The following is a 14,016-nucleotide window of genomic DNA, read 5'->3' on the forward strand; positions in this document are numbered from 1 at the left end:
AGTTGCAGAGGGCGTGTGTGGGTGTACGTGCGAGAGAGGGAGATTGATTTTGTTCTTTAAAAATGTGAAGTCTGCACTAACTATGAAAACCCATCAGAATTTCTAGCACTTAAATGCCATTTCCTTTCTCAATGTGTTACCAGCACTAAGTAATGTTCACGACATCTCTCTGGCAAGTGAAGGAGTACATGCTGGTTTTTCAGAAGTAGAATATTAATACAGATACCAGTGAAAACCAGGCTGCAGATCCTTTCCAGAAGTAAAGAGTTAATGTGAAAACTCAAATTACGACTGTAAGCAGATACATGAGGTCTTAGCTGTGTTTTTCAGAAGTACACGAGTAAAAATGGAATAAAGGGAGTACATGTTGCTGTGTGTCAGAGTCACCTCTTGTGTCTGGAACAGCAGATTTGGGTAACCCTGTTTGCCACCACTTTGCACAGAACATATTTGCATTCCTGATTGTTTTTCCCAGCCACTGTCTTTTTTGTGTGCTGTATTCCCGAGTCTTGGCAGTGCCGTGGTAGTCACTGTGTCTGAGAAACCCAAAGGAGTGTTCTCTCTGTCTTTCTGTAGCTCTGACTGGTCATTTCTATTTCCTGTAGGTTTAAAGACCTATCTGATCTCAGGTCAGAAGGTGAAGGAGCCCCACTGCAGCTGTTCTCAGTCGTTGCTTCCTGGCTTGGAGTCTGCAGACGGAGCCAGGACACCAGGAACGTCGTCAGCCGAAAACTCCAGTGACCCCACCAAGACAACCAAACAGGTGGAAAAACCCAAGGTGAGTTGTCCTCTCAAAGCCCAGAGCTCAAAGCAGGGATGGGGAAACCTTATGGGCTTGTTTATGCACTGCTTTCCATATTTACATATGTATGGGTGTGTATACATACAGTGACAAAACAGAGTTTGAGGGAGGAAAAATTTACCAAGTCGGATGCCTTGCTCCCCATTTGGCAAACAATCCCTAAAATAAGGTGAGCAGTTTTTAAAGGTGGTTTCAAATAAATTATTTTTATATATTTTAGGACTGAGAGGTCAGTGAAGCTTTTTCAGTGGTCTGGATTTTATGGGGGAGGGGAAGAATATGATTTATGCAACTACTGTAACTTCTGTGATATTCTGCTTTTGTTGCTTCTGCCGTTCCTTACTTGTGAAGGTCACGTACCTATGAGCCTTTTCATGAGGATTTGACAGACTTCCCTGCAAAAGATAATGGGATTGTTTTTGTGATGGGAGAAAATGCTCTGGTGGGCTGCGAGATGGGTTTATCTGCTTGCTCTAGAAACCTATATCTGGAGCTGAGGGCAATGATTTGTATGGATTCAGCTTGGAGGAATGATGACACTTTGTTATGTTCACACCTCTCACAAGATCTCTTGACAAGGAAATCTGTGAAACAATGTGTATTGCTTCAGAGCTTTGCTGTTACTCTCCATCTTCTATCTCAGAACAGATTTCCCAAACAACAGATGTCTGTTCTCTCTTTTAATTTGTGCTAAGAATTCCTTCTCCTGGGCTGCCTGAGGTGGGCACAAATGTCAGAGCCAGGGGTGGTCATCTGCAGGTCCCTGTCCTTACACTTTAGTGTGGTCAATCCTGAGACTCAGCTGACAGAATTGATGTGGGGATAATTTTCATGCTGCTTCATTTTTACTGCTTCTCATACTTTTTCTGGGTTAGAAGAGCATGAGTAGGGCACCTTTACCCTGCCTCTGCTCCCAGTTTAAAGATTTGAAATAAAAACACTGGATTATGGATGAGATCAGCTGGAGGGCTGACCCAAAGAGATGATCCAAAGTCGAGTGAGCTCCTTAGAGAGCAGTCCAAGCCTGTTTAACTACAGAAGGGAGCTGTAGCCATCTTCATCCCTCCCCAGAATATGCACTGAGTGCGGTTTGACAGCATCCAAGTTGCTGGTGATATGTTTCTATTCCTTCTCCTGTGTAAGAAAGAATATTTTTGGCATCCTGCTGGCACCAGCTTTCCAGCTCCCTCTTGCCTTTCAGTGAAGGCAACACCAGTAAGGCAGAAAAATACATCTTAGAGTTGGGAGGAGCTGTACAGATAAACCTGTGAGCGCTGCCCAGGGCGTGGCTGTGCAGAGGTCCAGGTGTGACAGTGACAGAAACTCTTTCATTTCAACCAGTGAAGGAAGAAGAATGTGCCAAGTAGAGCAGGATTGCTGAGCTGCCTGTGTGGAGCAGAAGGGAGAGAGGAGGATGAAGCCAAGCAGTGAAGCTGTGGCTGCTGTTCTGAGAGACAGTGAGGATGCCTTGGGAATGTCAGACAGCAGAGGAGGCTGTGACTGAGGACTGAAACGGCAGTGAAGGGTTGGACTGACCCACCTGCAGCTGGGGTTTGGTAACATTGGGGTGGTACTTGTTAAAATGATCCCCGTGTACAATGAAGTCTGTGGTTAAGGATCAGCTCTGTTATGTGTTTTCTAAATTGTGGGGTGATTTACCTTGCAGAAGGGCAGGTACAGCTGCACCACTCTTCCTGAACAGCTGGGATGTGATGTAGAACATGTTGCTTTGTCCCTGAGTTTCTGCTCTGGGACTATGGCTGGTGTTAATTGCCATTCAGAATATCCTGGGTGGAAGGGATTCACCAGGATCATCTCAGTCCAGCTCCTGCCCCTTGAAATGTTTAATTGCTGAGTGAAAGTCTGTAGAGTCCAAAAGTACCAGCATGGCTGTGAGTGAGAGAAGGAGAAACTAAAAGAAGCTGCTCAGAGAAGCATCTTAGACAAGCAGCCAGCTCAGATTCAGCTGCCTTGGGTGCCCTGTTGTGCTCCAGCTACTGCAGAGTTTGTATCTAGAGGTGCCTGGTTTTACTCATCACCCTCAGCACTGCAGCTCTGGCCAGGGATTTCCTTAGTGGCCTCAGAGCTGTGATTCACTGCCTTGCCCCAGTGTTCTGATGCTGCAGTGAATTCTGGATGAGCCCAAGCCCAGGTTTCCCTGTGATCCCATGAGCATCCAGCTGGTGGATGCAGAGGCCATGTCAGAGTGGGGACGACCGAGCAGTTGTGTGAGCACTGGCTTAAAAACCTCCTCTGTGGCTGTAGGAGCAGCATGGGAGTGAGGAGCATCCCCACCTCTCCCAGCACAGCCAGGCCCATGGATTCCTGACTGCACAGCGTGCTCTTCAGGGTAATGTGCACCAGCCTTCTCCCTGCTGGGGAGAATCACAGAATCATGGGATAGTTTGGGTTGGAAAGACCTTAAAGCCCATCTGGTTCCACCGTCTGCCACAGGCAGGGACACCTTCCACTATCCCAGGTTGCTCCAAGCCCTGGCCTTAGACACTTCCAGGGATCCAGGGGCAGCCACAGCCTCACTGGGCAAACCTGTGCCAGTGTTTCACCACTCCCATTGTAAGAATTTTCTTCCTTGTATCAAATCTAAATTGCCTCTCTTTTGCTTTCAGTGTGTATGTATATTAAAAAACCCCCACAAGGTACGACTGCAGTTTGATCACAGATCATGCACAATTTTTGAAAAGGAGTGGGTTTCTTTTTTACAGCTTTTGGATTTTTCGTGAGGGTTTTTTTAAAGCCTGCAGCTTGTTGGTAGGGTCTGGAGATAATAATTTGCAAAAGAATCATGACTTACATGCCGACTGTTTTAAATACAAAGCTGTAAATGGTGTCAGTGTAGGAGGAGATGACTCCATCTCTGCAAAAGAGACTTAAGTAGGAGAAGCAAAATTGCAGGCAAGCTGAAATATTTTTATTTTAAATGGAAAAAGTGGTTATATTGGATGCAAAGGATGACTTTCACATTTTGGGCTTCAACGGATGTTCTAGAGGACAAGATCTGTAAAGGAAAGTCAGGAGGGAGAGTGCAACAGTAATTGATCCATGAAAGGAATTGTATTTCCTCCTCTGGTGTATCTGTAGTTCATTTAACTGCAAACCTTGTTGCAGTTTGAATGTCAATAAGATGTGTTTACATTAATAAAATGGTGAACACAGAGGGTAAAAACTCTGAGTAAATCTATAACAGCAGGTGGTTTTTTGAATGAAAACACTCTACCCTGCCTAAGTGGTTTTGGTATCAGTTTATCTTCCCTATCATCTTTTATGACATGCCTCACTTGACAGGGAATCATAAGCTGTTGTAAAAATGTTTTAATGATTGCTTGGTATGAAAACAGAAAGTCCTTTGCTTCTCTTGGTTTGCTGGAAGTGCATTAATGTTTTATTCATGGCACTGAGGTCACAGCACACGGAGCCTCTGAATGCCTGCAATAGAGACGGGAGTTAATGATGTTGACTTGAACACATGGGGAAAGGCAGAGGAACTTCTGCCTCTTCTTAAAGGTCAGGCTGCTTTTCCAAGCCCTTTGTCTTCTGGCTTAACCCCAGAAGCCAAGTGTTGGAGGTGGTCTTGCTGATTTATTAACAGGATCAAAAAGGGAGTGGTTTCTTCATTTTTTGTTAGAGGCGTTTGGTTTTTGTCATCATTACCTGACTTTCGCCATGGGTAAATCTAAATCTAACTCCTAGAGGGTTAGTTAGTAAGGCTTGTCAGCCCACTGCCAATTTAATTTTTTAGGCCATCTAGTAATGACTTCCACCAAGTGGCCAAGACATTTGTGGTAGTTAGTCAGAAATTATTTTTAAACAAAACCGTTTGAGAACCAACTCCATAGTTTCTTCAGCTGTGCTGGTATTTGTTCAGACTGCACGGGTCCAGAACTGGATGTAAATTGCTTATCTGATGCCAGGTTAGGAAACTCAGAGAAATGTCAGTGCCCTGGACTGTGTCCCTGAGGAACAGCAGACAGGATGGTCTGCTGGCTGCTGGGGAGGCTCAAGGTCCTACATGAAAGCCTTTGAGAGGCACTGCTGAGTGGACTGGGAGAAACATCTGAAAGTGAAACATGCTGAGTGTTTTCAGGTGGGACTTCAAAGGTGGAAAAGGATCATTAGGTGAAAAGTTAATTCTGAAAAGACTTAACCTGCTGGTCTCTGAAATGGGGAGTGAACCTGAAGGCAGAAGTTGTGGGTTTGGACTAGAGAGGCTTGAGCATGTCCAGAACAAACAGACAAAATTAACGTGGGATGTTGAGTTTGCGACAAAAGATTCAAGTTCTCGCTGAAATACTTGCTGTGGTCTTTAGTAGCAGACTTTGGCAAACCTGGTCACAGTGAACATCTCCAAAGCAGAGGAGCTGCTGAGAGGACTCGGGGTCCCTCTGAGCAAGATCCTGCCTGAACACTGTCAGCACTGGAGAAGAGAGTGAAGAACTTGGAAGATACAGTTCCATAAAGATGGTTGCATTTTAACTTGAAGGAATTAACTTGTTTTAAAAGCTCAAGTGCAACAATTTAGGTTGCTTCCAAAATGCACAACCTGGAACTAGTACAAATCCTGATGATTTTGCTTTCCTTGTTCCCTGTCACATTTTCTGGGTGTTTAGCTCCGACAGTGTATGATAGCCTGAGCTCCCCTCCCCTGTCTTAGGGCTCTGTATGAAAAAGTGTTTTCTTTATTCATTTCAGATTTGTTGCTTTCCATTTCCCTGGACTGTTTGTAATGCATCATGGTGTTTCATGCTTTTTCTGGATTTTGCTGCATTTTGTGTGTCTTCTCTCCTAATGACATTCAGATTCCTTTGCAGGCAGGTTTCACACAGGAAAATTTCACTTCTCCTACTAAAGAGTGTTTTATTCCTCTTGGGGAGGTTCCTTTGCCTGTGCACAATGATTACAGTGTATCTGTGATCTTACGCTAGTGAAGCTTTCCTGGATTAGATTTAGCTTCAGCAAACAGCAAATCTGTGATTTATTTTTGAAATGGTGCGTTCTGTTCCAGTCAAATTTTGCTCCCTGCCTCCCATTCTGAAGCTTTGTTTATCTTTGAACCGTGCTGCAAGTATACAAGTGGACTGAATTACAAATTGCATCATACTACAAGGACACCAGAACATTCCTGGCTAAAATTCTTTTGTCTCATTTCAGCCTTGCCCTTCATGTAGTACCACCCTTGCTCCCCACTGCGATGTCAGCATAGATGAAGGAGCTATCCAAAATGGTTGTCAGGATGAGCATAAAAACAGTACAAAGGTAACTGAAGTATTTCTCACTTCCCTTCCTCCATTACTTCTCTGCTTCCCTCAGCTTTCTTATTTTTGCACCACTATTCCTTTATCTAAGCTCTTAAGTGGCAGAACTGATTCTGATTTTTGATTTGTGTTCAAAACTTGAGCCCCCTGCCCCAATTTTCAAATTTTTTAGTAATTTTGTGGGCTCAGCTTGATCCTGAGAAAGACCTAAAATTTGGACTCTTTAAACTATGCTGATAGTACCCAAAGAGGCCCAGGAAGCACTGCCACACTCTCCATCCTCACACCAGCGGGCTGTGTCACCTCACCACAAGTTCATGTCTTGCCAGCATCTCCTGCATCCCCACTCTAGGACAAGGTCGTTCCTGTGCACGCACGAAATTCGCAGCTCTGTGTCAGTTTGCATCCTTTCCTGACCAACAGAAACAGCCTCTTTCATACTCCTCGTGCTGCTGCCACACTTGCTTTCCTTTCCTGTTGCTTAGATATTCTCACTGAAGCCACCAACTTCTCCTGCCACGCCAGACTCCCCTGCCTGTTTGTCGTTCTTTGCAGCCTCGCTGCTCTGCCTGTCACCTCTCACTCCTCCCTGAATGTTAACCTAAATGCAGGCTGAGGACCAGTGCTGATTACCTGGTTGTTATATATTCAAATAAATACATTTCCCCTCCTTGGGGAGAATCACTTCGTAGATACGCTCTGAGACAGTGATCTTATTCTGCACGTCTGTCTTACAGCTCTGCTTGCCTGTACAGCTGATTGAAAAACTTGCCAGCATTGTTGCCACTGCTGAGCCACTGCATTAATCTGTGTTTGTCCCTCTCTGTCTGTACTTGACCTGTTGTCTCATGCTTAAACTGTAAGCTCAGAAGCAGGGCTGTAGGGGTGTGTTACACGGCAGTTATGTGCCAGAGTTCCAGGAAACAGCCTAAGAAAAGAATAAAATCATGATCCCTTGAGCCCTGAGGGAGGTGTCAGCAGGGACTTGTCTCAAACCAGTTTGAGATCTCTAAGACAGAGAACATGTGGGAGATCTGCCTGCGCTGCCAAGATGGTAGGCAGGAGATGCTTCTTCCCCAGGTGGCCTCTGCCCACGGGCAGGGATCTCCAAGAACTGATTGAACAGGGATTGTCCTTAGGTACCAACTGCTTGGTTTAAGTTGCTTCCTACTGTAGCTGCAGTGGCTTTATGTGTGTGTGAATCAGCAAGTCATCTGACCTTCCTTGGGAGGAGATTTGTATACAAAGTTGAGGAAGAGGCCTGTAATTGCACTGGAGGAATTCCAGTGGAGCCCAGATTGCACGTCCTGCTTGGGTTTGGTTCGATTATTGCTCAGCCAAAAATGAGAGCTGTGTCACGGCTATCAGTAAGTCTGGGATGCCTGTTAAACTGAAAGCTCAAAAAGCAGCCACATGCACAAATTTGCTGTGGCATTTGATTCCCAAGACTTCTTTACAGCCTCAGCTCCCTTGGGAGGAGCCATAAGCTCCCTCTACCCATCTCTGTTCCCTTCCCATACCATGTGCTGCACTCATGTCCCCAGTCTTTTGGGAATGTTAATGATGTTTAATCATATCCTTGGGCTTAAATGGCTCCCAACAGCCTCTGGAGCTTCCTTGTCTGGTGATGAGAGGAAACTCCACACCAAGCCTCCAAGTTCTCAGGGAAACCCTACAGCCTGTAGCCTTCCAAAGTCCCAGTAACATTGGAGCTAACAACATTTAATAAATAGGGATTTTCTCCTACACAAACAGTTTCATACTCTAATCCCTGCCTGTTAAGATTAACAGAGCACAGAGAAACCTTGAGCTGACTGAAGGGAAGAATTTTCTTGGGGATTTGAGCCTTTGCCAAGGAGCTAAAGAGAAAGTCCATGCTGACCTTCTTTGAAAGAGAGAAATTTTCAGTGCATTTTTCAGATGATCTTGAGGAACAGCAGGGAAAGCAGACAGTGCATAGGAGTCGAAATCTTTTATTTGAGCTGATCATAGCAAAAACTGTGGGTTCTTGGTTACTGCTTTTCAAGTTACAAGTGGCTGGAGTGGTGAGGAAGAAGGGAAAGATTGTTTCATAGGGAAAAGAAAAGATGGTAGCTATGACTTTCAATTTTCTTTAGGCCTCAGGTTGTTCTGGGAAATGCTCTGACCAAATACAATCTTTAGCATAAGTTGAAAAAAACTCAACCCACCAAACAATGAAGGCTCTTCACTAAGAGCTGGTTAGTCAGTTTATTTGGTTTCCCTTTGCTAGTCCTCCTCACCTCAAAACCAGAGGGGTTTGCCCTGGCTCTGCAGGATGCTCTGTAGGCCTGTTCCCTCTGGGCAGGCAGGATAACCTGGCAGAGACGTAGGAGGACTTGCTCAGGAGCTGCTCAATGTTTTCTCTTGGAAAAGAACCCGGTGACCTTTTATGTGAGCAGTTTTCGTGCCTCTGCATTACAGAAGTGTCCTTCTGTCTCAGGGCTCTTCGTGTGCCCCTGCTGGGATCTCTGGCTGAAATCCCCTTTCCCTTCTGCTGATTATGGTCTGCAGCAAAGCCTTGGCAGCACACCAAGGAAACCACCCCATTTCCTATTCCTTCCTCGGCTGCTGTCGCTGTGCTGGAACACCTGCAAGCTGCCAAAACAACTGTTGTGAGGGCTAGAAGGGACCAGACTGGGAATCCTTCCATCTCCTGGCTCCCAGCACGTGGCTCTCGGGCTCACACCTCTGTCGGGGCAGCCCACAGGGTGGGGATCCCACATCCCGCGGGGAGAGAGGGAGGAAGGGGAAGCACAACCCACCTCCCTCCTGCTTTTCCTGTAGCTCCAGGGAACCATTCCAGCACACCTTGTTATGGCTTTAGTTCTGGAGGACTTGGCTGTGACAGGAGCCAAGCCCAAGCACTTCCTGACACTTCCCTGTACAGGGTTCTCCTGCTGCCCCCTTAGCCTTATATCCTCCTTGGCTGTGTCTGAACCTTTCCCTTCACCTGTCTGTGTTCACATGCCTCCTTTGCTTCACAGGACAGATCACACAAGGAAATGGAATTGATCTTGCATGGCCAGCCAGAAAACAGATATTTTTTAACTTCAACTAAGTTGATTTTACAGTGTCAGTAACATATTTCAGCACGTGGTTGGGGTGGTGATGATATTTATGGTATTTATTTATGGTCACTGTGGTGGCATCCAAGAATAGTCTTCTGGAGGAGCTTGTCACTTCTGTACAAGCAGGAATGGAGAAACTTCTGTCATGAGTGGGCTTCAGGATGAAGATAAATGCTACATGATAAGTGATAAGATATGGAGGGGGGGAGGTGAACACTCAAATATGCCAAGTTTGCTCTCTGTTTGCATTTGAAAATGATCCTGACTAACTGCAGTTCATTTTCATTCTAACCACACTTAGCTGTCTAATTCTTTTGGAATTGCTTCAGTACATACTGGTCTAGGTCAAACAAAATGTAAAAGAGGGAACTTCAGGCTCCATGAAAATAGAATGATTTTTGTTTAAAAGTAATTTGTGTTCTCCAGCGACAGCAGCACTGTGTACCTAAGCCGTGCTGCAAGCTGTTGTCAGAATTAAAGCTATCTTAACTAATGTGAAGGCAAAAGAAAACCAGGAAAAATAAGTACATCTTAGAGAAAGAAATGCAGTTTAATTTGCAGAGTTTTTGTTTTAGGATGAGATGTACAAAAGGGCTGTTCCCACAGGTAAGAGAGAGGGGGAAAGCAGCAGACCCATAGTGGTCAGAGGAAGAATCAACAAGGGCTGGCAGAGTGAGCTGTCTCGTGACCCAGGGAGAGTCAGCACAGATTAAATGTGTATTTAAAAGGATTTTCTTTTTAGAAGAATCTTAACCATAAGATGAGTGAATGAACTTTGGCCTTGTGGTTGGTTGTCATTGAGTGTGTGAAAATGTGCTTTGTTTTCTGCTCCTTAGAGACTTGGTTCATAAAAAGCACAAAGGTGGCACCTAAACAGGCACATGGGAGGTGTGGGAGATACATCCACAGGAAATGTGGATGGATTCGAGGCAGGAGGAGTTCGGTCTTTGTGATCAAAGCAGAGCTTGGGGAAGGGGGAAGAGCTTCTCTCAGTTTTTGCTCCTTGCAACCTCTTCTCTCTGTCTTAACCACTGCCATTCCCTGGGTGTGTTTTGCTCTCTGTTGTCCAGGCTCCAGGAGGACACAGTCCAAAGACTCAGAACGGACTTCTGAGCCCTCCCCAGGAGGAGAAGCTCAGCAACAGCCAGACCTCTCTGTATGAGATGCTGCAGGAGAAGGGGCGCTGGGGCGGGGTGAGCCTGGATCAGTCCGCTCTGCTCCCTCTGAGGTTCAAAAACATCCGAGAGAAGACAGATGCCCACTTCGTGGATGTGATTAAAGAAGACAGGTAAGGAAAATGGACAAGTGTAAAATCCTGTAAAGGTGAGAAGGCACTACCGGGGTCCCATATCTTCAGTATTTGTGTGCTTTTTTGTCTGATTTCAGTAATTGTTGTCAACGTAAAACACATTAGAAGTTTTCTGATTTTAGTCTTTATTCTGCTTAAACTACAGGAGAAACTTGATGTCAGAAACTTTCTGTTTAAAATAAGTGAAACGAGTTTTGATTGCTTCCATGGTGAACAGTCCTCCTGTCAGCCCTCCTTCAGTCGAGTCTTCAAAAGAGAAATTGCTCTTGAAATCACTTGTCACGAAGTTGAACTCCGTTTTGTAATCCAAAGTCCTCTTAATGCATGTAGTGTGCACCTTCCTCTGCAATTTAAGGTGTAACATAAAATCTGAACCACAAAAGTCACATTTTTTTACAGTAAAAGGAAAACCTCGGATAACGTGACTAATCATGAAATCCTACTGGGCTTGGAAGCAGGATTAATAGGAGTGAATTCTCATGGACTTACTAGCCCCTTAGATATTGTAAAATGAGTTTCTCTCTCTGTGTCAAACAAAAAAGCTTATTTTGGGCAGAGGAAAATATTCTTCAGAATTTAATAGTGTGAGATTTTTATGAACACACAACCATATCTCCATTATGGCAGTGACTTGACTGGAGCAGCTGAACAGATAGCTTGAGTTTGTTATTATTTATGGCTATTTTAATTTCATTTCTTTCACTCAGATTGAGAGGATTTTATCTAAATATCCTTGAAACTATGTTCTCCTATGGACTTAGCTGTTTGGAATAGGGACACCATCACCTTTATGGAAACATGACTGAGACAGGGAGAAGTGAGAGGGAGGGACAGGAGACCCTCTCCACTCTCTGGCCTAGATTTTCTCAGATTAACTTTCTCCTGTTGCAAACTTGAGTCAAAATTTAGGGTTCTTTATTGGTTTATTTCAGTGTGTGGTCTGTTATTAGTGGCTGAGAATGGAGCTTTAGCTGACACTTCCAAATATTAGAAAATAGATGGATTGGGAATGTCCAAATGTTGGCAGAAATCAACCAGAACAAATAGGAATATTGTTGAAAATGTAACCAGCACTCTGCAATCTGTAAGTTATAGAAATAGCCTAATTTATGCAGTTGGTCTGCTGAAGATACCTCACTCAAGTTCTTGTGCTCTGGTGCTTTCCTCCTCCACTCCCAAAATGGGTAATTTTTTCTGATTTGGAAGAAGGAGTACCATGATTTGAGATCAGTCAAAGCCTGGTGCTTTTTTGGTCCCAATTAAATATCATCATTACCATATTAAGTGGGCCATTTCTTGTTGCCAGGGAAACTTCTCTGCTGAGTTCAGTTCATGTAAACATAACTTTCCAAAAATAATCTTCTGATTAATTAGATCTATGTGAAATGCTTTAAGCCTAGCAGTTTACACTGATTTTTTCGACATTTCTCAATGAAAAATTATATGGAATAAACCGTTTTAGAAATGTTCTCGGTCTGCTTTTGTAAAACTTAATTGTTGGTGTTGATGAATCCAGTATCTATGAGGATCTTTGAATGGGGAATTGGAGGTGTCTCAGGGAGGGGACCAAACTTCCTCGTGGTCATTTTACAGGAATCCCCATTTTCACTGAGTTTTGCTGTGTTGGTTTGATGCTGTTGCAAAGCCAACTGATCTTCCCTGAGCACTGAGCACTGATTTCCAGTGCAAGGCAATTCGATATAAATTCCTGTTAACAGAAAATACTTAACCCAGCTGTGGTCATAAAGTGCATAAATTAATCCCACAGGTTTCCTGCAGAGCTGGGAAGGGTTAAACATATCCTTGGGGGGATTCAGGAGCCTGTACGCTGTATTAGGAAGCTGCCTGGGGCTAGCTGGAGGAAATGCTGGACACGGGGGATATTGAGCTCAGCTGTGTGACTGGGAGGTTTTTGCATGCCAAGATTTCACCTTGGAGCTGATACCTCGGCACAATTCCAATGTTCTTTAAAAATAATAGTAATAAAGACAGTATTAGTGTGGCATGTTTGTATTAGTATGTTATAAAAGAATCCTTTTATGAAATTTACCAGTTCTTACAACTTGATTCTCTATATTTAACAAACAGTGAATATTTTCAGCTTTGAGTCTGGCTGTTCTTCTGTAAAAGTCCTGTGCTTTGTTCATTGTAACCTGCATGTTACTGTGTTCTTTACAAGAAAACTGTAAGAGTATAGCATGCTTAAACTTAATTTCACTGATAATATCCTCAAAAGATTCTTGGCTTGGGGATTTTTGTTTCCAGCGAAAATTAGGTATTCTTTAGGTTATAAACTGTCTGTAATACAAGAAGCAAGTACTCATGTGCTGACCAGGGCAGTACTCACAATGACCTCTTCAGACTTCCAGAGCAGAATCTCAGGGATGTATGAAGCTCCCCAAAAGCTGGGTTCTGTGCAGCCTTTCATCCCCTCCTTGGGGCAGTTTCTTGTCTAAATACTTCTTCATTATTTTTAAATTTGTTTGTTTCTTTCATTTCCCACTTCCCAATCTTGCTTGTTCTGGGGAACACCCTGTGCTGGGAGGCAGAGGCCTCCTGGGAAGCAGATTATGTACTTGACTGTTTCATCAAGTGGGATCTTCCTTTTGGAGACAGAATGAGCTGACAGGGAGCTGAGAAGGCCCCAGGAATGCTGCCTTCACCCTGGTTCCATTGTGTTTCACCTTCCATTCCATGCTGCACTGTGGAGCTGGACTGTTCCTCCTACATCCAACACAACAGCACCATCACCACCTCCGTTGAGCTTCCCTGCAGGAAGAAAGGGGATTTAAAAAAAGCCCCAAAAAACAAAAGCTTTCAAAATTTTTATTATAAGATGCTCTTAGAAATGTCTAAGGCAGGTGAGGAATGAAGACAAGGAGGAATGAAAGAGAGAGAGGTGACTCAAGTGAATGCATCTTGTCATTCCTTCAGAGTATGCTGATATTTTTGATGTGTTGGCCAAGGCCACAATGTTTAAAGGTTACCAAGTATCAGCCATATTCATGCTTAGACTCCTTTGTCTTCTCTAGCATCAGTCTAGGAATGTGTGTTTGGTTGATCTTGCATCTCAATTAAGAAAAAAATTTGCTTCCCACATGCCATCTTGTGCTGGGAGCTTCCAAGAAAACCTCTTAGGCAAGAGTTACATAAAAATAAACAGAAAATAACCCTGAAACCAAACCCCCTTAAAAAAATTATTTAGGCACAGACAAGCTCTGTAGGATCTTTCTTTCAGCTTCTTCATCTGCTTGGAATTTGACCTCATGTGCATCTCTGGTTTTCACTCAGCGCCACCAGCTTGGAAGTTGCCCACTCTGACTGTGCCTCTGGTGCTGCAGTTCCCAGGATGGGAATAGCAGTGGGAAAGCAGGCACCCCATTTTAGATTTGGAGGGATTTTAGAAACAATTCCCTGTAAATAATGCATGGAATCAGTTGCTTGAAAATGAGAGGAGGTTCACAGACAGGGGGTTGTATTTGGAAGCTGCACAGGGCATGGGGGCCAGGCTGTCCCAGCAACAAGTGCCACAAGCAGGTGTGACCT

General features: G+C 44.2%; 1 protein-coding gene across 4 annotated transcripts in view; it reads left to right on the forward strand.

Moving 5' to 3' along the window:
• The window catches only part of ADCY9 (adenylate cyclase 9), an 82,179-nt gene that overhangs the window by 43,176 nt on the left and 24,987 nt on the right, over positions 1-14,016 (forward strand). For 3 of the 4 annotated variants that reach the window (XM_066330103.1, XM_066330104.1, XM_066330107.1), the window contains exons 2-4: positions 606-778; positions 5,969-6,073; positions 10,232-10,449. In XM_066330103.1, coding sequence (XP_066186200.1) covers positions 606-778; positions 5,969-6,073; positions 10,232-10,449 — 496 coding nt within the window. The remainder of the gene's footprint in view (positions 1-605; positions 779-5,968; positions 6,074-10,231; positions 10,450-14,016) is intronic. The other variant, XM_066330105.1, reaches the window with a different exon arrangement.

The sequence above is a fragment of the Sylvia atricapilla genome, chromosome 15, assembly GCF_009819655.1.
Source record: "Sylvia atricapilla isolate bSylAtr1 chromosome 15, bSylAtr1.pri, whole genome shotgun sequence".
In the NCBI taxonomy this organism is placed as follows: domain Eukaryota; kingdom Metazoa; phylum Chordata; class Aves; order Passeriformes; family Sylviidae; genus Sylvia; species Sylvia atricapilla.